Here is a 26,262-nt window from a genome sequence, read left to right on the forward strand (position 1 = left end):
GTAGTTTAAACAGTAGAAAAACCTTAAATTAAGACAGAGCGTGATCATTTATGGAAATGTCAGCTCATTTACACAAAAACAAGATGAATGATTCGGGTCTAGCTCGCAAATGTGTGTTTTTTTTTTATTGGATTTGAGAATATATTGACATGATCTGTTCTGTTCTGTTTAATGCGTCTCACACCATTAAGAGAAAGATTATACTCAACAGTTTTCAGTTTCAGTACAATGTTCAGATTTTGGCCTGAGGTAGGCATAGGAGGACAGGATGTTGTTATTTCTTGCAAACAAGTGGAAATGATACTCCAATGTGTACTGTTTTATAAATCATACTGTGATAGTCATTTTGAATCTCTCATTTTCTCACCTTGGTACTGGGCGCTGAAACCTCTCAATTTGTGGTTGCCATCAGAGGTAAAGTGCAGTCGAAGCCAGTTCTTGCTGCTAATGATTGGTGAGGGAAGGTTGGGGCCAGTGAACCTGTAGACACAGAGACAGAGAAGAGACATTTAGATTATTAGCACATTAGCATACAGGCTTTTTAACATGCAAATCCAAAGGTAGCATGTTCTGAATTGCTGTATAGCATCTACACTCATAAATGATTTTAGTATCTCTGGCAGCTTTATCAGCTCAGCATATGGAGTCAGCTCTTAGATATTCATAGATATTCGTTCACTCACAGAATCTTTACAGCATAAGATATGAACGAAAAATGTTACTGTCTTTGATATATTACAGTTAAATTGTATGAATTAATTCCTTATGAAAGAAGAAATATATATAACTCACTTCTGTATCATATGTTAGTCAGTCTATCATCTGCTACTGTAAGAAAATAACTCTCCTTGTGCCATAACCCAATTATGCAATCCATCATGATTTCCAATAAAGTCAAGCCCAATGGCAGACAATATATTGTAGAGGCTGGCAGAAGCTGCCAGTCTTCTCTGTGATTGTCCTGTTTGTTTATGATAATTATACTAATGTTTCAAAATTAATGTGGCTGTGACTTAGAGATGTTAAAATGCGGCACCTTTGAGATCTATTAAAGGGAGGGTCTAACAATCAAGGCGAACTGTAATGTTAACGACTCTTAACCAAACCGTAGTCCAATAAAAATAATGGGACCAGGAAAGACCAGCTTTGGCATTTGCAGGGAAAGGACACTCCATTTATTGCTTTGCAAAAGGCAAAAGTGAATTATACTTCACAAACACTTACAGTGCCTCCTGATCTGTATGCTAATGAGGCCAGTTGCTTACCAGGCATTTCTCCAGTTGTTAAAGCCAAAGTGATTTCGGGACACATCATGTTTTATCTTGAAATACACTGACACAAGTGCGCCTGCACACACACTCCTGCACTTGGTGTGTGCACCTACACCCTCATGCACACATTGATACAAGTTACAGCATTCATGCCAATTCCACAAGAGTAAATTACATTTTCCAACAGCGTCCACCTCATCTCCCCCAACCTCCATAACTGGCTCATTTTATAGAGTAGATGCAAACTAAGGTCCACCTCCACCCAACCCCCGGTGAAACCAGTGGGGAAAAAAGTGCAAAGTGGATTTTTTTATTAAAGCAGAAGTAAGTGATATATTTGTGTTAATATAAGTCTTAAATAGTTATATCTTCCGACAGCAATCACTTACATAGAGTGTTTGGTCTGAAACACGGGTCTCTCAGTCACTCTGCTCTGCTCTGAGCCGAGGAGAAAACATTTATCGTATCCTACAGTTTTTATCCAATGAGGAGAGAGAACGGCATGCAGGGCTGTGTGTGCAGCCAAGGGACGCCGTGAATGTGGTGACGTAGCGACGAGGACTGTTATGGTGCGTTCAAGGAAACTCGTATTTTTCCGACCGTGAAGTGGTACCAGTTCGATCTGGTACGAGTTCACCGGTCGGAAGTTACGAGTGGCCGTTATAGTGACTTTCACCGGTAAAACAGGTCGGAAAAACACGAGTGGGTTGCCTGAAACGCTACAAAGTCGTAAGTTGTGACTTGAAGCTGTAATTTACGATTTCAAAAGCCTGCCTGGAACGCAGCATTAGCGAAAACGACCGGACCACTTACTTCTGCTTTAAATAATTAAATACAACAGAGCAAAGGACTTTCAAAGAGGTATGAGATATTTTATAGGATTATAACTTGTACCACATAATGCATTGCATCCTAAATTTTCTATATAAACTACTGTATATGAACGAGCCTTTTTATTACTCAAACATTCATTTACAAAATAAATTTCTGAACAAAATAAATCAATCACTGATGTTTCTGAATCTATAGTCCTAACAGAGCTGTCTTCTGCTCTATGAAAGGACAGGGACTGTCCTGAATGCAGCACATATCACAAACATGAATATGTCTGAACACAGCAGTCAACAGGAGTATTTACAACAGTAAACAACATATTGTTATCAAACTCATTTAGTTTATGCAGTGCGTTGTGTGTCTTCATAAAAGAAAATATTTTCAATAGTTACAGAAATGGCCGGCGTTAGCTTCTTTAAATGAAAAGGGCCAATGCGGTTGCTCAAGTTAGCGGCATTACCTAAGTATTTTATTTTTGCGTCACAAACTTAACTAAACTAACTAAATAAATAAATGAAATGAGCCCATAAGTCTGCTTTCAGAACACTTGTTGAGTTGTGATGTGTTGAGTTAATCATTCCTCACTTTTGCTTCCCTAGTTCTGTTCCCCCATGATCCAATACAATGTTGCTACTATAGTAAAGCAGGTTGCAAAGTTTTTTGGAACTTTTTGTCCAGTTGCGGCCAGAGGATCAACAAGAAACATGACGTGGGCGGCTATAATTGATTATATGTTTCTCCTGGATCGATGCAGAATCATCCGCATCTGCATCGTGATCTTAGAACGATTAATTTCAACTCCCCTACACAGAGGGTCACAGAGAGAGCCAGAAAGAGTGGAAAGGACTTTTTGGATGGAGTTTTGAGCAGCATAGAAGGGCCAGTGAGAACATGACTAAGAAATATAATGTATCAAAATGTCAGTGGTTTGGCTTTTTCAGCCACACTGCGAGCGGACAAATGGAGCAGAATGTAGAAAAGTGCTGAAGTTACAGATGAAAGCTTCAATTATGTCTCCTCTCTCCCATGGTTGCTTCCAGTGTGTAGCTTGTGTGGCTTCCATCCACAAACTTGTGCGTCAGTGATGCCAATGACCTCAACTAGTGACGGAAGCTTCACTGATCAAACAGTTTGAATCTCAAAAGCTTAAGGTCAGGTTTGCAGGCATCATTGAGGTTGACCCCATGTCCAAACCAGATGAGCAACCTCTTTTTTATGCAACCCGAGAGGCCGTCATGAAAAGCATTGTGTCTGAAGAGGGTAAAGATGTATGTAAATGTGATTGTTAACAAGAGTGAGGGTGCAAATGCATTTATGTATCTACGCTCTGCAAGTCCCCACTTAAGCAACTGCATTACCAACCGATTATATTTCTGCTAATGCTAACCCCTGAGTTCATCATATATTTGTTCTCAACAGCCCACTTTGGCTGCCTCTGATAACAGAGGGAAAAACACCAGAGAGACAAACCCTGCTCTGTATCAAACAACAAGATTAACGGTTTCCTTTGAAATGGCTTTAAGTATAACCGCAACTGTCATGGGTAAAGAACCAAAAATTAAACATACAGTATTTCTCATACTGCCTTGAATGCATTTCAAGGAAACATTGCAGTATAACCAAAAGGGCAGGTTACTGCACTGTTGATGTTAAATTCCTCCAAGAAAACAATATAATTAGCCCACATCGTTTGGCATTGGTTGGTCTTCTCTTTATTTTTAAACATGGGCATAATTAAGGTATTTAACTGATCAGATTATTGTAATTCTCCCTCCTTCTAGTGTGGCCTGGAGGCTACATGGCACAATGGGAATAAGGCAGAAATGTGAAGCCACGCTGTGTGACACTGGCCTTGATTTACAACGGCAAGTGCAAGACTGATAAAGTGAGTCAGCATGCCTCAGGGGGATGTTTTATCACTTAACAGAAGGAAGGGGCTCATGTAGGGTCTGGCACATGTCCGTTTGGAAAGATACTAGTCGGACATAAAGCGCCGGCAGCGCCGCTGGCTCCGAGTACATAGCTGGGACCTACAATCACAGCTCAGTATCCTTGGTAGCACATCTCGCGTCGACGGATTACAGTATACCGCATGATCCCCCCAACAACGTGAACGCACACACAAAGGCGCCCAAACAGCAGAGCTGAGTGCTCTATTCACTTGTGTTGAGTTACTCCCCCTTTTTCGCCACAGGGACAAATAAAAGCGTCACTTTGAATTAAAGTGCAATTTGAGCTGGAATCAACTTTCATTAAGATGCCACAATAAAGCTAAAGACTGACTTAAGATTCTGACAAACTGTGGCGGTGGCAGAGGATCAAAAACTGATGGATATGCCATTAAGGATTAGGAGATTAATAAACATGGGATGAGGGATGAAAAGACCACCATAAATATCAGTCTGACCCAAAGTCACCTCTGCTTTTCCCCCATTTCACGGTCGACCCCTAGTTTTTTTTGCTCTGAACATTAAAGTTTTCAGCTGAAAGTGGCCATGGGGAGCAACAGAAAAACTTGCGAGCAGGCTGATGGAGGTCTCCTGAAGGGTGTTGTGGCTATACCTCTACAGTCTCTTTTCACCCACCCCTCCTTGGTCTCCCGCTCTCACTCTCGCTCCCTTTCTCACCAACCATATAAGATTTTATGCGGAATTGTCTTGAGAGAACAGTGCTAAATCAGTTTCCATTTCCCGGCCCCCAAAGCTCCACAGACTGAGTCAAACTTTTGATGATTATCCAAGAAATGTATTTTGGGCAAAAAGGCAAGGTGATGGAGGCAGGCAGTGGTGTTCTTGACTGAGGGGGCTGAGCTGTGAACCACACTCTGACACACAGTGCATGATATCAACATGAAAAAAAGAAAGTGAAATGGTTACACAACCTTTGCAGGCAACATGTGATTCGGGAGCATCTGAAGTCTTTTCACTGTCAAACTGTGATTGATGGTCTGAGGAGTAGGTAAGACTAATCAGAATCTATTTTACCTACAAGCATAGAGGTATACTGTACCTTCCACACTGAAGTGAGGTGACTCTTTAATCTGTTAATGCCTTTCAGGATTTTGAACAAAGGTCATCATCATCAGGCAATTCACCAATCTTTTCTCAGCGGAATCAGCCCCTTTTTTTTCTCTCCACGATTTATATTCATCGTTTCATGTCGTCCCTTTTCTGTTTGAGGGGCAAGGTGTCAAATTACTCGATGCATAATCAGTCATGGGTGGGGTTCCGGTGTCAAAGGTGGCTAAGTCTGCATTTAGGATCAAGCACATTAAATCACAAATGCATTCATCTGTTGACCATGTATGTGTTCACGTTTGTGTGTTTGCGTGCGGTGCGGTGGGGGAGAGGTGCCGGGTTCTGGTGGAAGAACATCTCCGTTAATTGCAGCTACTTAGGCAGATCAATCAGAGCTCTGCTCAGTATGCAGGTCCTGGTGCTTACAGCAGACCGCAGGTCACTGTGACTTTAAAGCCAAAAGTTTTTTAGCATTTTAATGAGGCAATGTGAATTATAACGCACAGCCAGCCCATCCAGATGTACACGCAGTCACGCACTCGCATAAGCCACCACTAGCAAACATCCACAGTACAAACACGTACTGTATGCGGATATTAATAAATTCACTCTCTCTGCCCTTTTCCCAAACACACACACACACACACACACCTACACACACACACACACACACACATGCCATATCTTTCTGAGGTAAAACTAATCAGTGTGGAAGACCCTTAAGTCCAGAATGGCAGTATCAAAGTGGCGCTGTAGCTGTGACCTTCAGATGTAACTGAGACCAGACATACACTGGGGGGTTGAAATGAACCACCAGAGCCCCCTGTGCCTAACAACACAGACATAGAACCCATTCATTTCATCAAACAACAGCCACCCAGGCAGTAAAAAATCATCAACCTTACACTGTAAGTTAAGGCCAAAGTATTAAGAGAGGCCTTCAGGGCAGTTATGTCTCCTGAGCCTGTGCTGCACCAGGCTGAAGCTCTGAGTGCAAAAAAAACAACAAAAAAACAAGGTACTGCAGAGGCGGCTGAAAACCACCACTGGTAAAACTGCAGAGCCATCAGAGGCAACGTGCCGACTCTTCCCTTAAACTCCCTGGTCCAACAGAACCTTAATGTCTGTTCTTCTTCCTCTCTCAGCCCGTCATGTTTTATTCATGCACAGACCTCTGGCCCCATCAAAAAGCCTTGTTAAATCATCTGAGGGATTCCTTTCTTCCTCTTCCCACAACTCATTTTCTGCCCTCACAGAACATATAATATGGACACTGATTGAAAGAAATTTCCTTTTGGGAAAAGAACAACGCACCGGCCTTCATCTTTTTCTTCTTTTTCTTTTTTTTTTTTATTTTTTTTTTAATTTTTCACATTTCCTCAAGCCAACCTAGAAAGGTCCTGCAAATCCACTCAATGTCTTTAGATCAGTTGAGATCCCGTTTAGGTTCAATCCCACATCGATCTTACCGTTCTCTGTCAGTACAGGTTCACCAATCACATTGTTTTGCAACCATTGCTGTTCATTTATGAATGAGATTGGCTGATACATTTTTTGTGTTTTGTTATAGTGGCTGGTTTAGCGATTGGTCAGTCTGATTAGCTTATTTTAGCTTTGCAGTGCACTGGAACCTCCAACAGGCGGCAGTGTAACCTGATGAAAAAAACACACAAAAAAAAAAATCAACAAGCTGCTTTTACTTTGTTCAACAGTTCAAAAATCTCCCAAGGAGCATCATTAACCAAAGGGGATCAGTTTTACAGTGATAATTAACTAGAGGCATTAATGCTGATCCACTGATCATGTATTTTTAATGAAAATCAGCAGCATGATTCAGGTTAGCTCCTCAATCCAGCCTCGAATTTCTTTTTCAAAGACAGGAAGTGGAGAAAGTAATGGTGCTTTTATTGATGATGTACTCATCTGATTTCAATATCTAGTCAAATGAGAACTAACCTCATCTTGACTGCTCTGCAATGCTGTTTCATTTTCAGTAGAGAGAAATATACACGTCCTCATGCTGAGAGAATTGTGAATGCACCTTACCAGGACATGAAATAGACATCAAACAGGGTGTCATGTCTGTCAGAACCACCAGCAGAGTTTAGGTCACAGAGGCTGTCAGCTGAAGAACAGGTTAAAGTCATGGCAGCGATGCTTCTGGATGGAGCTGATGAATATAAAAGTGAATTTCCAAGGCAGACTTGGGTTGTAGTAATTATACTCTACATTATGTATACCAAACTGAGAATATATTAAAGGTTGGCCAATAAATTAATTTTTTCCCCCATCATCTAGTGATAGAGTTTCTGCTTTTACTGACGCCACACAACAGCCAGAGCTCAAAGTGATGCCGTCGTACGAGCACTGGCTTTTGTCTAGCTTTGATTTTGTCCAGTCACAACCTGTGACATCACAATTTCATGCACATCTTTACGCCAGTCCATTTACCAAAGGAAAAAAAAAAAAAGGCGCACTACCAGAAGAGGGTGACCCCATTAATCCATCCACTGAAGTCAATTTTGAGAGAATCTGTCTGGAGAGTTAATCAGGTTGCTGCATCCTGACCTTCAGGAGATTTTCGCAAATAGGCATAGGCCTGCGGACAATCAGACCAACTGGAGCAGAAACATAAACTCAAGTAGGTTCATTCTTGGAGGTAAAGAATTTAGTCACACTTATTCTGCAATTGATCCAAGTGTCAGTGTGATTCATTTGTCTTCAGGTAGGTGTACACAATGTCACAAAGAGCACAGCAACGGGATTGAACTACCATTGAATGGACGATGGAACAATACTAGTGAGGAAACCATACAGAGCCACAAATTACTTTTCTATGTTGAAGACAGAATACAGACACGGACGCTGTCAAACTCGTAGCTATTCTCTCCATTCCTTTCCCTCTGTTAAATTCCTGTCAAACACGGCTGACACGTTTCACCATCATCGAAGGTTGATGAAGACACAAACACACGCAGACTGTGTACACACTATCAATCACATCGCACGACTCAAAACAATATCTGTGCAGTTCTGGATGGGTGTAATCGTCTGCCGGCGGTATTGGATCTGTGGTTAACGGGAGAAAAACAAATGAGTTTCCAAGGTCACTCTTAAAAGCGCCAGTGATAATTGAGCCCTCCCCGTAGATCTATCAAACACAACAATAAACAAACGCCAATAATATCCTTGGGCCGATTACAGGGAACGCCATCCTTTTTCCTCCACAGGAGTCTTGAGGAGACAGAAAAGAAGTACGAAAGACAAAGCCACAACACAGTGTGATGAAGAAAAGCCATTTAGAGAACACAGGGGTATTATCTTAAACACATCATCCCCAAGGCCGAAACATAGGCTACACTGGCATGTACAGTAGTACGTAGAATCTCCAGATCATACCAGTACTGACTTCAACTACTGTAGTTATCTTTTCTCTCACTACAAAGCAAACCATGCTCTACAATTGATCTTTTTATTTGCCTATGAACAAAGCACTGAGAAAACATGCTTCTTCTTAAGAAACCACAATGAATGACACATTTCCACTAATAATCCAATATGACCACAGCCTGACACAGCTCAGGCCGTGTCATAGAAATCCAAAAACTGTGGAAAGTGGCGTGGAAATAAGCCAAAATTATGGCTTATTTCTGGCGATACTACCACTAGAGGTTATTACTGTAAGTGTGGGATTATTTTTATTAGATGTTTCTTATTGTAGTATTTTAAGAATATACTTCTACGCTGTCTTGAGGAAAGCAAGATGAGAAGCCCCACTGAAGGTCCTGTTCTTATATTACATAATACGATAAACACTGAATGAAGCTACTACCCACAGCCTTTTAGCTTAGCTTGGCATGGAAACTGGAAAGAGGCTCTGTCCCTAGTTACAAAATCAATGTAGAAGCACCTTTAAAGCTTATCAGTTAACACATTAAATCTTGTTTGTTCAATCCGAAGAGAGCGAAAAAAAGAAGTGTGAAAATGACAAGTCATGGCCCCGCAGGTATAAGTGGAATGATCTTTTTTCACTTGTTTTACTAACAAGATTCAATATCAAGTGATCTGATGGTTTAAGATGGACATTTATGCTACTTCGTTGGGCAGTTACTCTCCCTCCCTCCCCCTCGCATCTCTCTCTCTCACTCCCTTTGTGGTCTGTGTGTATGAGCTGTTGGTTTTTCCAAGTGAGTCTGGGATGACGCAGTATGCGAGGAGACAGGTGAAACCATGCTAATGATATTGAACCTGGCAACACTGTCAAATCCCCCAAACAGAGGCAGCACATTGTATTCCCCTGATACCAGCGCATCCTGAAATAACTACATTGTTGTGTTAGGAGAGAAGGATCTGTGGGGTTTTGCATTCATTTCTGGTTTGTATTTATTTTTTTCATGCTCGATTGCATGTCCATGCACGGTGTGAGCCTGTCTTAATGAGCTTCAGCAGAAAACAGATCATCATGTTCTGACAATCATATATGCACGATCAGGTGCTTAAGAAGCAGCCCTTATTCCTCCTGCTTTTTGTAATCAACTCTATCTTCAAGTTTTCACTTTTATTTCTGAATTGTGCAACATTACTGTGCAACTTTTAGAGATGCGAACCAGAGTTGGGTACTGTTATTTACAGGAAATGCCCTAAAAATGCATTATTATTTTTTTTATGATTATTATTAAGTTCATGTGGACATAAAAATCATGCATGATTTAACAGCATCCCATTAGTAACAGCAACTTTCTGGCAATCATAAAACTAAATGGCATATAAACCCATGTTGCTATACAATCTGCTCCTGTGCACTTTTTTATAATGAAGGCGCTGAAAAGTGCAGAGTCAGAATTTTCCCTTTAAAACAATAAGCCCCAAGGCGCCCACCAATAAAGGGTAGGGCAGTACATACAGTAAAGGTCGACATAAAGTATAAAACAAGCTAATTAACTGCAAGTGGGAAAAATATATAAAGTTAATAATGACCATTAAAATCCATCTATGTTTATTTTGAAGGGCTGTTTGTAAGGTATCCAAAACGCTAAGGTTATTCTTTAGTTTTACCTGTCAACAGCAACATGCACAAACCCTGAAACAACAGTCTCTTTGAATCAGTCCAGAGTGATAGAAGAATCTAGGAGAGGATTAATTAAAACGGTACCTACCACATCAATACTTGGGTTCAATGGCAACTACCCACACACTTTAGTTTTACTCTAAAATCACCCACTCCAATGTACAACTACTGTTTCAGCTCTTATATGGCATGCAATGGTTTCATTTTCTTTTACTATCCCACTTTTCTGGCATCTTTTCAGGTAAGCTCTGAAGACTTTCAAGGTAAATGAATGCACCAATTAGACTAAAACTCTGTTTTTGTGCAGGTGCGAGGCTGTTGATAGAACAAACGCAGCCACATTGTGCTTGCACTTGCTCCTGGATCCAGATGCTCCCCTTTACATCAAGGTGGGTGGAGTAGAGCAACTAAGGTTGTGATTATGCAGTTTTTGAGACCTTTTTGGCAAGAAACTGCGCTCACATTACCACCTACTCAGACCACTTATAATCTTACAAGTAAGCACATATAGTGGAATTTATGGGGCTTTCATCGGTGGAGGGCAAAAGGTGACCTCACAAAAAGCATGTAAGATGCTTTCACATATGCTGAATTGTGCATATTTTATTTTGATGGTATCACAAAGTGCACACTTAAAATATTATCAATGTACATTTTAAAGGTGTACAGAAAAGAAAACTGAATTTGAGCCCACTCTGGATCATCAAATTAGTGTAATAACTCATCTTTCAGACGATGTAGGCCAAACTTTGTGCAAAATTCTATTTTTGAGTAAATCCGGGATGAAAGTGTGTATTTTTTTTTCGCATTGGATAATGCAGGCGCACGGATTATACGTCAGCCTGTACACGATTCATCAGCCACTGATATTGGATCCGTAATCCGTCATTCAAACGTCTGAGACACGCACACACACACGGAGCTCGGACTCGCCCCAAGCTTTGAATATCCCGCCCGCTCGATAACGACCAATCAAATTCGTTTTCCTCACTCGGGTAAACTCGTGTTGCAGCTCGTGACAACTCGGCGCGACAAACAGGACAAACGGCCATTTCTGTACACCTTTAAAACTCAATAAAGATAAAAACTTATTCCAAACAATATTATCCACAAAAAGGTGGAGGATGTATCATGTTCTCTCACTTCTAGTATCACTGAGGCCAACAAAGCAACAAAATGTTCAAAAGAAAAACATTTTATTTTTCAACTGACTTGAGATAGTTTTCATTCTGTGCATCGTTACCCACAGACAGTAACTTCGCTCTGTCCAGAAATATAAATCGAACTTAAAACGGAACATTTTCTGCTTCTGGGGGCATATCTGAGGTGTGTATTTGTAACTTGAAACTCCTCGCAAAAGTAAAATTGATTTTCTTATCCTGATTCTAAACGCGCATGTCCAGCATGTAGAAATAAGCCACTGAGACAAGCTGGGAAATGATAGTGGATGAACCCCAGATGTACATCTGGTGTCCCAGTTGCTCCTCTCTTTCATCTCAGCCAGACTCCTCGGTCCCTTGTGGTACTGCTGACTCAATGTCCAACCATATTAAAGAGCATATCTCTTTCCCTATGCTTGCATTAAGGGTAAAACTTCAGTTTTTCAAGACTCTCAGATCGGCATCTCACTCAGGTTGTGAGGGGAGATATGAGTTTGAGAATGGCAAATGTGGGAGGAAGGGAGAACACTAACAGGCAAGAGATGAGTAGCTTCCGGGGGATGTGGGGAATAGGGAATGAGTCATCCAGGCATCAAGACCTGCCAAAACCACAAACCCAAACTTTCAGCTCCCTGTCTTCCACACTGTCCTTCCTGCTGTCCACCCACAGTATCGTTTCCCCCTAAGGAGCTCCATGTATTTGTTTTCCTACAATTAGTTTGAGGGTCGCTGACAAAGCCTTTCTATTGTGCACCCATTCAAAGATTCTTCCAAATGCATGAACTGAAAAGTACAGGCTGCAAAACAAGACAGAAAAGGCCTTTATTCCACCGTTGTGTTCACTGTCCCTTTGTCTGGCTTTCACTGTTCGTTTTTTTAGAGATTAGCGTTTGTTCTCTCTCTTTTGCCATCACTCCCTGTAATCCCTCCCTCTGTCTTACTCGGCTGCTCCATGCCTATATTTGGGACAATATGCAATGCAAATGGATGCCATAGTCAGTATTATCTGGTATGCCTCTCTCTTTCTCAAACATGAGAGTCAGGAGAAAGGAAAGTCAGGGATGAGAATGAAAAGGCAGTGAGCAGTTTGGTGTTAAGTCTTACATTTTGGGGCTGTTGCCGATTTAGGCTAGGGATCGCGTATGTAGGCAAGACAGCAAGGTGAGTGTCCGAATTAGATTAGAGGAGGAGTAACTGAAAATCCCAATCCAAGATCCAGATGGCTGGCACTGCTCAGAGAGAGAGATTGAGGGCTGGCATGTGACTGAGATGTGAGCTTTGATGACAGTCTCTTAGAGCACCTTAGGGGATATTTGCTTAAGTAAAGCTAAAAAAACTGATTAAGATATAAGGAATATTAAGGTGTGAAGTGGAAGTGGGCCAAGATCCCTTCCATTACACAGCAGAGAGAGAAGATATTCACCCTGGCTGATAGAGCTTGATCTCTTCTTCCATTAGCCTTTATTGGTCTTGCAGTCTAAAACCATTCGAGGAAGATATCATCCACTCATATAGTCTTTTATAGTCATATACTTTATTCTCTTTTAAAATATATTTCTGCCTTACACTTTTATTGCCCCACCCTCCGTTGAGAAAGGGAAATTGCAAGTAAATATTAAAGTCATCAGTCAAGTAAAGTGAAAAGAAAAAGGATGGAAAACACTTCCAGGAAGAGAAGAGAAGAGAAGAGAAGAGAAGAGAAGAGAAGAGAAGAGAAGAGAAGAGATATTTTTTTACGCATCACCCATGACCATGACCGATTTGTCGTAAAACTACCATCCAATTAAAAGAAGACTCTCCATCTGCTTCCTCCTGAGTCAGCAGTGACCTTTCACCCCCCTCCTCACCTCAGCCATGATATATCCACTGTCTCTTCTCGCTGCAGGTGTGGGTTACGATACAGATGATAGAAAGCCCCCAGTAACTCGGAGTTTATGTGAACACAATAGAACACAAGGAAATGTAATTGTGTGGCGGTGTGTGTGTATGTGAGCGCCATGCACACAGTTCGTCTTGACTGAGCATCATTACTCTTTGTCAGCGTGGTCTCAGATGGCGTCTAAATATATAGAAATTATGTTGTACTGCTAAGCTATAAAAAGGCTTTATTTTCATGTCTTTCAGATTATGAGCAGACATGTGGCTCAACAGAAGAACATTACAGCAACAATAAAAGGTCTCTCTCCATGTATGGCAGTGTGGAGTGAGTCAGTGTGCGCTCTATTACAACTGGTTTTCTGCCATGGGTTAAATATAGCTTTGTATGAGTCCACAGTAATTGCCTGTGCAGAATTCAGAGGGAAAACTTTGACTGTGGGTCACTGTGCCTCCCAGCAATATAATCTGGTACATGTCATTTGCTTGTTTACATTATTCATCTTCAACAGTCTCATGTTAACTAAAAAAAAAAAAAAAAAAACTTTGCCTTGAGCAAAAATTATGGCAATTGCAGTTTCGCTGAGTGTAGTTGTTTAATTTCCAACCATGCATTCATTTTAATGCAAAAAATGATGCCAAGTCAATCACTCACTGTTTTTTACGCACCCAAAATACAATAAATACATGTAGTATCAGTAAATGGATATTTGACTATAACACAAATAAGTAAAAAATAAACATGCCATTGATCTTTCTTAATTACTACTATTACTGTAGTGTTGGAATTCAAACCGTAATGCTGAACCGTCGGCCATTAAAAAGGTCAGATTAAATAAAAGGAGAAAAAAGGCATCACATAATGCAGGAGAGGAGACGCTGGCTGCTTCCCTAAGGTATATTTCTCACTGGTTTGATATTGTGCTGATGAAGATGAAGATGAAGATGATGGTCGTAATGATGATGAGGATAAGTATGATGCATGTGTGTTGTGTGTAGATTCACTGGAGATATGTCTATGTAGTTCAATGCTTTTAGCCAATCTCAGAGGAAAAACAAAATGCTTTTTCACTGTCCCTGACAAAGATACTCTCTACTGGAGCATATATATATATATATATATATATATAAATATATGGGTCTATGGAGGACATTGCAGTGGCTGCAGTACGTCGGCAGACACATCATCCCCCATCCTCTCACTGTGCGGATTAATGAAACCTTAATAGCCCATGTCATTAGGCTGGGTGGCCACTGACTAGACTGCAAGGCCCTGGAGATTCTCTCACAATAACATACTACAAGCCAATGTTCAGATATAAAGCAGATTCCAGGCTGCTGCCAACACCCAAGTGCTGCTCTGTTATGTCCCACCGGATCTCTTTAATTGAGAGATGTCAGTCAACCCAGGTGGAAACTTTGAAAGACACTGATGTCAAGCCTTTCCTATTCACCCTTGGATTCCATCTTCATCTGAAGACTGCAAGCCGCTGATACAATGACAGTCAAAAAGGTGTAAACATGCTTTCATTTCACAACAATTACCCTAGAGTCATTAGAGTGGAAACACATAAATCATTCCTTTGACATACAACACACATATACACATACATACACAACCACAATCACATGAGCATGGGCACGCCACACACAGTCATTCACAGGTGCAAACCTGGGCCAGGAAGCCACACAAACACTCAGACAAACACTCTCAGTGGAGGCTCTAACTATGTTAAATGACTAGTATTAATCACCCTTCTCTGTCTCCGTGGTGATTATGAACACATTAATCAGCAGCATGTCTGCCAGTCAGACGTGAGCATGCCAGGCAGAACAAATGATGGAGGACAATGAGTGAGGTGAGAGGTGCAACAGATGAAAACACAGGAGGGAAGAGAGGTGTTTGGTTTTTTTTCCCTCTTTTCTGTGACATCAAAAACCAAGTTCATGCCACTCTGAGTGGAAATCGCAGAGACCATGAAAAGCGTAATGAGAGCAGCTGTTCAAATATAGGCGAGAGCTGCTTCATTATTCCGTGCAACCACCACCAACCTTCTGCAGCCCTCCAAAACACTTATGTTTGAACGCTCACAAACCAAGATGCTGCCTGCCCCGTTCCATCCCACAGAAAATATCCAGATTGTAATGCCTGACATTTCCTCTTCAGGAAGATGGATATGCTTATTATGTAACATATGCAACACAACTTTCCTCCCCAACAAGGGATGTAATGGTACAATCAGTCAGTCAAAGTCACTAAACTTGTCACAGAAAAGGAATAAAATATCTCTTTGAAGATCTCTTATTTGTTCATTAAAAAAAATAAAATAAACTAGTTTATGTAGTTAAATGCAAATAACACTCTTAGATGAATAAATAAATCAAAGCAGATTCTCCTCTCCATATAATTGAACTAAATAATAAATTCTTGGCACGAATATGCTCATTAAGATAAAGAACAAATGTTTAAACTCGGTCTGCATTGTGCAGACTCCACAGGCAGCCACAGACCATAACTTCTATAGGAGATAGCAGTGAATGGTGCTTTGCAGTTGTTGTTTTTCACAACGTTCAGACATAACAATAATGCAAACACAGTCAATGGAAAAATGCCAATATAGATAAACAGAAGCAGTATTAGTCAGAGAACTCTCAGAGTGGAGGAAAGACAGCTTCAACTTGAGTGGATAAGTATGGATATTCATGACGTGAGAGCAGACTTTACTGATGACAACTGGGAGTCAAACCCTCCTGCCAGGCATCTGTCCCGAGTCTGTCCCTCACTCTTAAAAAGCTATTTTAAGCAACTAAATCCACTATTACTGGTCAATTTATATGCAGAAACGCTTCCTCCCTGCTGTATACTGTATGCACAGATATGCAGACATTTACAGGCACGTGCAGGTACAGCTGCGGTTGTTTCCACTGGCGTTTGGCGACAGCTGTCTGCTCGCTGCGCACCTCATCACTCAACTTCCATTCTCATCACTCAGACGATTTCATTTCACATCGAGCTTTTAAGTCGTCACAGCGCTCGTCGGCTCAACAAACAAACTTTATTAGCCTCTCTCAAAATAGCTCCGCTCAAAGTGCACGGCAATTCATATTCATTTCAACTTCAGAATCTAAAATGGTAAGGCGCCATGATGACAACCCCGGCAGTAAGGTTGGTTAATTGGGACAGAACAGGAGTAGCCTAATGGCAGGACAATGGCAGCAATGTTGTTAATTTCTCTCTCATTAATACTAGGGCTCCAAGCAGGAAACACTTAAGAGCAATCAAATAGGTTGCGGGGGTGGATGGGTGGATGGAGTGGCTTTGACAGAAAATAAATCAGGTTTCAGTATATAATTTGGAAAATAAATAAAATATAATGCACAGTACCATTATAACTAACACTTTTTCAGCCATGTATCCATGTGGTGATAGCACATGAGTCATGCGGAGGAAGCTTGTTGAACTATGTATGAGGCCTTTATTGATGTCTGAGGACTTTATTAGCATTTATTTTCACAGGATCAAGTCATTAGTATGTAGCAAAGGAACCAGCAGATGTCTACATAGTCTCGACTTGTCTATTAACGTGTAACTTGACAGCTGAGAGTCAGGGGAAAGCAAAGGCATACTAAGGTCAAAAACTAATATAATTCTTCCCTCTAGCTCTTTTGTGACAACCAGATATGTTGTCTATGAAATAAGGCACTCATCAGCTGCGTGGACAGGGGATACTTAACTACAGGTCAGCTACTGAAGGACAGGCTAAATCAGGGGTGTTAAACATACGGCCTGTGGCCCGGAACCGGCCCGCCAGAGAGTCCAATTCGGCCCGCGGGACAAATCTTCATCAAATGTTAAGCCGTCAATAAGTATTTTAGCTTTGGAGTTTCGCTTCTATCTGCCCTCTCTCAGCAGTCTGTTGTGTGAGAGTATGAGAGGGAGATGTATTTTTGTTGAACACATTTTAATATCAGCCCTCTACAAATACCTACTGTCTGTGTGTTATTTGCCACATTTGTTTTTGACATAGAACTGACTGCCTTTTAAAAGGTTTACCTCCGACAAAAATATTAATCCATACGGGGCTGCTAATTGGGGGGAAACTTTTAAATACGTCATGAAAACACAATATATCCTGTTTATGGCCATTCAGTTAAAAAATATCATACATTACTTTTGGTCCATATCACCCATTAAATTACGTGTATTTATTTTTCTCAAGAAATTTCAGGTCATTCATAATGTTTTGTAAGGATAGTTCATAAACTGTAAACATTTTAATAATGTACTTTGCACGAAGTACAATGGGAAAAATGTGGAGTTCTCGTTATTTATTATGCGATCATTTTACTGGTCTGGCCCCCTTGAGGTCTAATTGGGCTGTATGTGGCCCCTGAACTGAAAACGACTTTGACACCCCTGGGCTAAATGGTGATTAAAATAAACAAAGATCTATTGGTCATTAAAGAACTGGAGCAAAAAAATTGGTTTATAAGACATTACATCATAGTAAAATAACTTAGGTTAAAATAGAAGCAGAGAGAAAAGACATCTGCACATCTACATTGAGCAGCATGCTTCATGATATTGAATCTACATCATGATGAAAAAATACATTCATTATGCATTTGATACCTCCAGACTATCAGGGCATCAAATACTGTATGCCTCAGTCCCTGTTGAATGTGATTACAGTAGCTGTGACAGAGACCTTGTGTCTGCTGTCAATCAGTATCAGTCTTTCCCTGACAGGCAGAGAGCCTGCAGGAACACAGTCACATGGGGTAAAGTGCAGCGTGTTGCCACTCTGAATAGGCCCTGAAGTAGAGAATTTGCCTGCCTCCGCTTTCCTCGAGTAAAACTGGTCAAAGTCATCAGGGGATAATTAACACAAGCAGGGCATTAATGATTTGTCTCTGACAAGTGAATTTTCTCAGCTCTTTACCTTGAGCTACATGGAAAATATTGAAGTCCAGTGAATCTTTTGTGGGAAGTCTTTTCTGGTTAATTGGCGTTTCTATTCCTGACAACTCTACTCCTGCAGGATCTATGCTACTGACAAAATGTATTGCCCCCCAAAAAGTACACGGACTCGCGTGAAAGAAGAAAAAAATACTTCAGAAGTTGTAAAGATGAATTATGGCCTCAAACTGACTAATATATCTGTCAGTAAAATACACTTCACACAAAGTAAAAGTAGAGGGCTGTTTAGTGTGGCTGGAAAAGAGATGAGTGGAAGTAGAGAATGCTTTCCTTTAAACCCACTAAAGCTGAAATCATTTGCTAGTCATTTCACTATTGTGAGGATGCCAAACACGGAAGAGTTTGTCAGTAAACAAGGTATACAGCCAGACACTACTACTATGCCAGCCTGTTTGTTTGAACAAAGGTAATCAAAGGCATTTTATCACTCTGAGCAAAACATGCCTCTCTGCACTGTCTAAAAAAGACTAATGTTACATCTCTAAGTGATATGACATCCCTGAAGTAATACCCAAAGCACATCATTAACCACCGCTGGCAGTGACTGTATTATAACAGCAGGAATTTAGCGTGTGTTCTCAGGTTAAAAATAAAAATCAATGATGTTCATTTAACAATGCCACGCTATTTTGCAGAAATTTTATTCGGATCAAAATGATAATTTCTTGATTTGGTTTATACTAGTAATAAGAAGTACTGTATATTTCCTGTGACCTGAATTGAAGGAAGAACGTGGAACAGCCGCATTCCAACGGGGATGGGGCTGTGAATTATATAACACATATGCATGTACAAGTTAAGTTCTGTCTTTCCTCCTCCTCCCTTTCTTTGCCTCATAAAGAAAACTCAATCACAACAAACAATCCCACTGGACTCAATTAGCTACAGTTAAATAAATGCTGTGACTTTCATGCCCTGCCCATGAGCACCCCCAAATATCTTCCCACTAAAAATACATCTCTTGTGTGTATGTATGAAGGTGCTTACAAGAATGTGTGTGTGTGTGTGTGACTTTATGTTCACACTTCCTCTGTCCTGGGATCTGCCACTGAGCTCCCTGAGCCGGAGTGCGTGTGCTTGATAATTAGCCTCGAATTCACCACTTCTGTGAACACATGCCTGGGTTGGCAGAGGGACGGCCGCCTCAGGGAAGGGTGAATGCTATGAGTGACTATCATCCACAACCCGTATCCGGTGACAACTAACACAGCTCAAGTTTCAATGAAGTCTTCCGCTCTCTCTTTTTATCAGTCTCCCTTCTTAAGTAGCTCCCGTGTAGGGCTCAGGGGGACAGCCAGTGAACACACAGCAAACAGAGCAGTAAGGAGCAAGTACTGCTGCTACAACACGTAGCGATGGCAAAGAACAAGTGGTGGGGAATAAGGGAGGACCCACTGTGCAGGCTATGTGGAGAAAGAGGAACAATGGCGCACATCCTGGCTGGGTGCAAGACTGCTCTTAGTCAGGGGAGGTACTGTACCGCTGGCGCCACGACAAGGTCCTCCATCTTGGAGCAGGAGAGACGGAAAAAGCATCAAGTCCATGTGAGACCGACACCATCTATTCAGTTCATCAGGGCAAGGGAAAGACCATCATCCTCCAAGAAGACCAAGAAGGGCCTCCTGCAGACAGCACCATCATGGGAGATGAGGCCCGACACAGTCATCTGGTCTGAGGAAGCCAAGAAGATCATCCTGATTGAACTGACGGAAACTGACTGAAACGCCCAATGACAGTCGGACGCCACCTGACGCCATCTTCTCCTGGCTGAAAGCTGCAGTCATATCTTAAGTGACTGAAGGAGATGGCAGTTGGTTGTATTTAATAGGACGGGTTCTGAACGACTATTATAAAGGCTGATCTGACAGGTTCACACTTCCTTGTGAAAGATCAGACTTGCACTGCATCGTGCAGTTCCAATCATCGGTTGGGCATCCTGCAACCACCGACATGTTGTGAAGCCTTCGGTCTAAATCAAATGCAACACACTGATTGCCACATTGCTCCTGGCTGGAGCCTGTTTATCTCCATATTTGGTCAAGTGTTTTGCTGGAAGAGGAAGCAACATCAAGAGAGATGAATAAAAACTTTCTGTACGACAAATGGCTCTTGGTCTGAGGTCAGGAATCCTCCAGGATCACGAAATAAGCAGAGAAATAAATAAAGGGTAATGACTGCTATTATGCCTGCGTTCGTTTTTTATGTTTTGTTTTTTTCTTGTGCATTAAAGAACAATTTCCTGTGTCCTTCCTGGCCATCTCGAAAAATGAATCAGATGAAACCACTTGAAAGCGGAACATGGTACTTTCGCTGCTTTAGATAGGCAGCTTGCATCAGGGAGTGGAAAGTGAGGTGATGAGCCAGCGAGGATGAGAATGCATTGTGCATGTGGAGGCTGGAGTCACACTGGATCTCTTCTTCTCCCATGTCTTTGGTACAAAGTTTCACAGTGGTGCATAACACACTGAGTGTTGCTTACTGACACTGTGGTGCATGAGTCCTGGCTGTTGAAGTTCAAAACAAGTTAATGCTTGCTATTTGGAGCTGTTGTAATGGGAATTGTACTCTTAAATCTGATCATCAGCTTATAACAAATTGATCCTTTCATTTCATTTTTATTAAAATCCACCTTTGTAGAAGTTTTCAGTTGGTACTTGGCAGCTTTTAGCATCTAACTTGCTCTCTGAAAGGACACAAACACACACTACAAAACTACTTGAAATATTTTGAATGCATAAAACAAAAGGATACAAACACAAATGAAGGTAATAAAACGACTGTGTAGTAAGCTCTGCGCTGTATGCAGAAGGTGCAGAATTTAAAGTTCAGTCTGCAGGAGGAGTTATATTTCCTTTAGATGACGGTGCAGTGTATACAAAGTGACTATTTCTAGACAATAAAAGTGACAACATTGACAAAATGTAGAGTTTATTTGTACGGCACAGACAGTGGCTTTGTTACCTGTATACAGTATATATTACTGTGATCTTCTGTATTTGCTTAATTATCGTATACTGTACAGTAAGTCTTTCAAACTACAGTGATCAGATTTTCCCATGGGCCCATGAATGTTTCATCATCTCTAATCCGGTTTAATTCTGACAAGTAAGATCAATTGCCTGGCCCTTGGGAATAATGTACATTTAGTATTTATGTCCCACTGTGTATACCCCACAAGACCTGGGTACTGTTGTCGCATGTTAATAATTAATAGACTCTGCTTTGAATCTGCTTGTAGTACACAATGGTTAGCGTTCACTCTGGGACTGGACTAGGATGGGATGGTAAAAGAACAGAATATTATTTGGTGTGACTGGAGAAAGGAAATCAATCTGATCTGGTAGCTATACAGCAGGCACACTAAAATAAGAAATAAAATGAAGCTGCACAAACTCTATTTGACCTTGGTCTGATCTGAATACACTGCGCCCATTACTTTACTTCCTCTCTCTCCATCTATCTGCTTGCTTTTTGCTTACTTTAACAGTCTCTCTGTTCCAGCTGCCCTGCTGTTTCTGTGGCCCTTCATCCTCCACATCTCTAGCTCAGCCTTGTACCGTGTCGTCCCCGCACCCCTTTAACAACGGGTGCCAGCGTTTGCTGTCCTGTGTCTCTGCTCCTCTGCAGTTTCCCTCCCTCTTTCCTTGCACCTTTGATGTCAGGACCACAGCTAAAGCCTTAGCTAATCTGCTCTGGGCCTTCCTGAGCCACAACCAGGCCAAGGGTTGGAAGCGAGAACATAGCGCAGAGGCCAAAGGAAGAACACATAGGAAGAATGAAGAAAAACGCTGCAGAATATCCATAAGCCTTTTTTAAATATATATGCTGTATTTATAATTTAACCCCTATGCCACATTGAGAATAAACACTGCATTTAATTGTTTTCAGTGGTAAACCTTTACACTTTGAGATATGTTTCAAAACAAAATTACACACATATGGATATTTAGTATACTGTATTTTATATGCTGGACAAAGGGGACTTATCCGAGAAACATGTGGTAGCATTACTGTGGAAGCCACATTTTTTTGAGGTTAACAATTTTGAAAAAGGTAAATACAATAGAATGGTTAACAGCAGGCCAATAAGGATCCTGGAGAAGAGTGTGTGAGACGGGATGTGTTGTTATGAAGGGTATAGAAAAGAAAAATAAAAAAAACAGTGAGAATGGTATGCCGTAATGAAGTGCGAGGATAAGGACTTGAAGAGGGAGCATCCAAACAAAGACTGGGTCATTGAGCTGTATGAAAAGAAAAGGAAGGATGCTAGAAAGGGAACTAAATGTATTAGCTACAGCGTATAGCCTATAGCCTATAGCCAAGCCTCCAATTCTCTCCCTGTGGCTTCCACACAAAAGAAAAGGCAGAATAATCCCTTGGCAATACTATTTATCTGGCTTGCTCTGATGGCGCTATTTATAGCTCATTTAAAAAGGGGTAAATATGCCTATTCTTCACCTCTGACACAAATCATAAAAATACCCTTCAAAGTTAAAGCTCTATTAAGAGGATCAAGTGTGTAAGCAAAGGCAACTCAAACAAAAAGGGGAAAGAGAGGAAGAAAGAACGCAGCTCCCTGAGTCAAGGGTTATCCAGAGACATATTCTTCAAATAAAATACTACGTCTCTCTGCTTTATCGGAGAAGACACCTTTAAGCTCAGACCTCATTTTCATTTACACTGCAAAGAGAATTCATAACCATGTGAAAGGATCAAGAAGTTTCTTCTCCTAGGTAAGGTAGCCTTCAGCTAATTGCACTGACATTAGCAGGGCTTATTATGAATACAATGGATGTAATGCAAAAGCACCGACTCCACTTGTGCTGACCCAGTAATTTCACAACAGCACCACGAAAATCAGCCAATAATATTTCACAGCGATATCATGCCCCTCATACGATACATAGAGTATCTATTGTAGCTCATTAACTGGTGCATCTTTCCATTTTTAGCTGCATTCAGATACTGCAGAGATGAGAAATGCTCCAAAGTTCAACGAAAAAACAGCAATAGATTGAAGGTAAAATGCCAGACTCGTCAGATGGTTTCTAATTTACAGGATTCATTACATGAGATTAAAGCATTAGGTTAAAGCTCCAGTTGGTAAATTGATGAAAGTGAAAGTAAACTCCACGACTTGGTTGGAAATTTCAAGACAATACCTCTGCCAAGCCGTCGTAGTAAGCTTTCGTCAGCTTACTACGACGTGTACGAGCTGCGATTGGCTGCTCCTTCTGTTCCCTCTATCTGACTGGTGGAGAATCTTCGGTCGCGGTCGATTTTGGCAAATACGATTCCAGGCTGTAGGTGGAGCCAGAGGAGTTGGATTTTGTCCTAAATTACCCATTTAATGTCCGACTATCAGAATATAGTGACACTTCCAGCAAATATGACTGAATAATTGTTACCAACTGAAGCATTAAAGCATTAAGCAGTAGTAATGTGTTTGGAGGCCTCCAGCTTCAACACCAAAGTGCAAACACTGACATACAGTGCATGCTACCAACCTGCATCAGCAAAACCCACTAGATCAAACAAGGCACTCCATTATTCAGTATCCCAGACCCACTTCAGAATCAGTAATTAACATGACAGAGCAGAATGAGCAAAGAGACAAGGGGAACATCTCATTGTCTGGAGGAAGGTCTGCAGACATGATGACTCTTCTCCCTCTACTGTCCTGAAGTAAACGCTCTAATTTAATGCCCGCTTCTGTTTATTTACATGCGGCAAGACAGCAAGAGCTCTGCATGTTTGCTGTGTGTGTTCTTGTACAGAACTACGACATATCCTCCCAAACTGGCCCTCTGTCAAAGGAACAGCTTCATCCCTGATCCATTTCATCCATGCAAACGGCGCACTAATTAGCCATGCTAAGACAAATCACACTGTTTTTTCCCTGGTTCACTGGCCACAGCACCTTCCGTAATCCTCCGTTATCACACAGTTGGGGAGGATAGTGAAGCTAATAACACCGTGATATTAGCAACACTGATCTGCGAGTGATAGAGCAGGCATAGCCCTCGCCCGTTAATTCTGTCCACATGAGCCCCAGACCAGTCTAATCCCTATTTTAATTATTTTTTCTCCCTGCTCCCCCTTGACACCCCCCATCCCCCGTTGTCAATGTTCTCTAATCAGACCATCTAATTAAAAAACAGGAAGGGCGGCAAGCAGGCAGCTTTAATGTCTCAGAGGGCTATGAAGTGTACATGTTTAGCAGAGGGGGTAACACTGATAGCCTGTGCTCACTGGAATCAGCTGCATGTTCGGTGCATGTGCGCGTGTCTATGCAATTCCTGCATTTCATTTCCAAAACCTAGCAACTCTGTGAGACCCACAGTCTAGCAACCTTTAAATATTTGAGTTTCCTACAATTACAAGATGACCAATAATTTGTTAAAAGAGCTCTTTGGGTGTGCTTACAATGTCCTGTCACCACAGACGTATTATGCTAAAGCTTTGTCAAGATAAAAGTTTCTTTTCCTGTCTCTCTGTCTTTGCTTCTGTCTCATTCTGTCAGTGGGCAAAGTGGGATTAAGAGAGATTGCAGTGCTGGGGGATCAATATGATGCTGACACCTCTCTGGCACTCTCCAAAAATCTCTACCAAGCAAAAAACCCACTTACTGTGGGAGGGGGTGGGGGTCTAATGGATCACATAACTGCTATATCACTTTAGCTTTGACTTAACCCCTGAAGAAGCAATAGTCTTGTCTGCAATGAGTATAATTGGGTATTCAAATATAAGAGAAACCTCAGTCTCTAACACCTGCGCCGAAACTCAAGATTTGCTACCAGTGTAATAAAATCCAATAAAAATCATAATTTAATAGTCTATCTTTAATGCAACAAAAATGCTAAAAGCATAATTTAATAAAATGTCTAATATAATGTTACATTATGCAGTTAAGAGTCTTCTGAGGTTTGAGACTTCTTTAAATTAAACATTTTGAAAATGTAATAAATTGTCAAGTTTTTCAGAATGTCTTTATGGGAAAAGACAAACTTTTTTTATTCAGAGGTCATTACGTATTGTCTCAATAGAATAATATAACTCATTCTTTGTTTGAAGATATACAACACACACACTAGTGTTGTCAATTTTGGCAATGGTACAACAACTAGCTTTGAATTTAAAGTTTTAAATCAACTCACTCTTTGGATTGTACATTGCAGCTAAGGCTTTTTACACTCAGAAACAACACTGCTCGTCTCCCTTTGCCTCCCTTTGTTTATTGATGCAGTTGAGAAGAGTTTTTATGGAGGCACGCTGCTGTGCCACCTGCAATTGCCGGTCAAGGCACGTTCACTCGAGTTCATAAAGGTTCCTCTGTAAATATAATCAGGTTGGCCTAGTGTCACCTCATACAAAAAAGACAACCTCAGTCTGATGAATGGGAAGAGGTGGCATCACTCACCACCACTCTTCACATGCACATGTGTTCACAGTGGCAGCAGGCGAGAAGCAAACACATGCCAACTGTACAGACGCGCACACACATATACACACCCTGTCCTGCTGTTCCAAAGAAGATTAAGATATATTACACTCCAAACCAGCGAACACGTCCTTGCTTTATTTCACCTTGCAGGTTCCCTCCCCCTCTTTTGATCCCTCTTTTCTTCTTTCATCACCAGCCACAAATGTGACCCTATAATTCAGGGATATTTTATGAATGATCATGAGTTTTGAGGCGCGTAGAGGAGGACCCCAGCTGTGTGAGTGATGTGTCCTCAAAGGTGAGAGTCACTCAGTGTCTGAGTCCGCTGCATTAATTGGCTGTGTCACCACAAGAGTCCTGAATGACTCAGCCGCTAAGACTAGAATTTTTTTATTCTTAAGATCAGACTTTTTAATTTTACCAGTTGTGACTTGACTCCTCTGGTTTCTATCGTTTCAGGGATTTGGTAGAAACAACCTCCAATGTCAAGCACAATGGCACTTGATTCCCCAAAAGCAAGCTGATTTGCATTGGAAAGAAGGGAAATTATCTGACGTCCTTGGCTGATGTTGTCACGTTAAATTACCTGTCAAGACAGCTCGTTTTTTTCTC

General features: G+C 41.2%; 1 protein-coding gene across 2 annotated transcripts in view; it reads right to left on the reverse strand.

Annotated features, from left to right (window-relative positions):
* csmd2 (CUB and Sushi multiple domains 2) overlaps positions 1–26,262 on the reverse strand; it is a 241,768-nt gene that overhangs the window by 126,790 nt on the left and 88,716 nt on the right. For both annotated transcript variants that reach the window (XM_085792239.1, XM_085792238.1), the window contains exon 6: positions 368–480. In XM_085792239.1, the coding sequence (XP_085648365.1) occupies positions 368–480 (113 nt within the window). The remainder of the gene's footprint in view (positions 1–367; positions 481–26,262) is intronic.

This window comes from Trachurus japonicus, chromosome 11, assembly GCF_045865225.1.
Source record: "Trachurus japonicus isolate A0001 chromosome 11, Traja_1.0".
Taxonomy (NCBI): domain Eukaryota; kingdom Metazoa; phylum Chordata; class Actinopteri; order Carangiformes; family Carangidae; genus Trachurus; species Trachurus japonicus.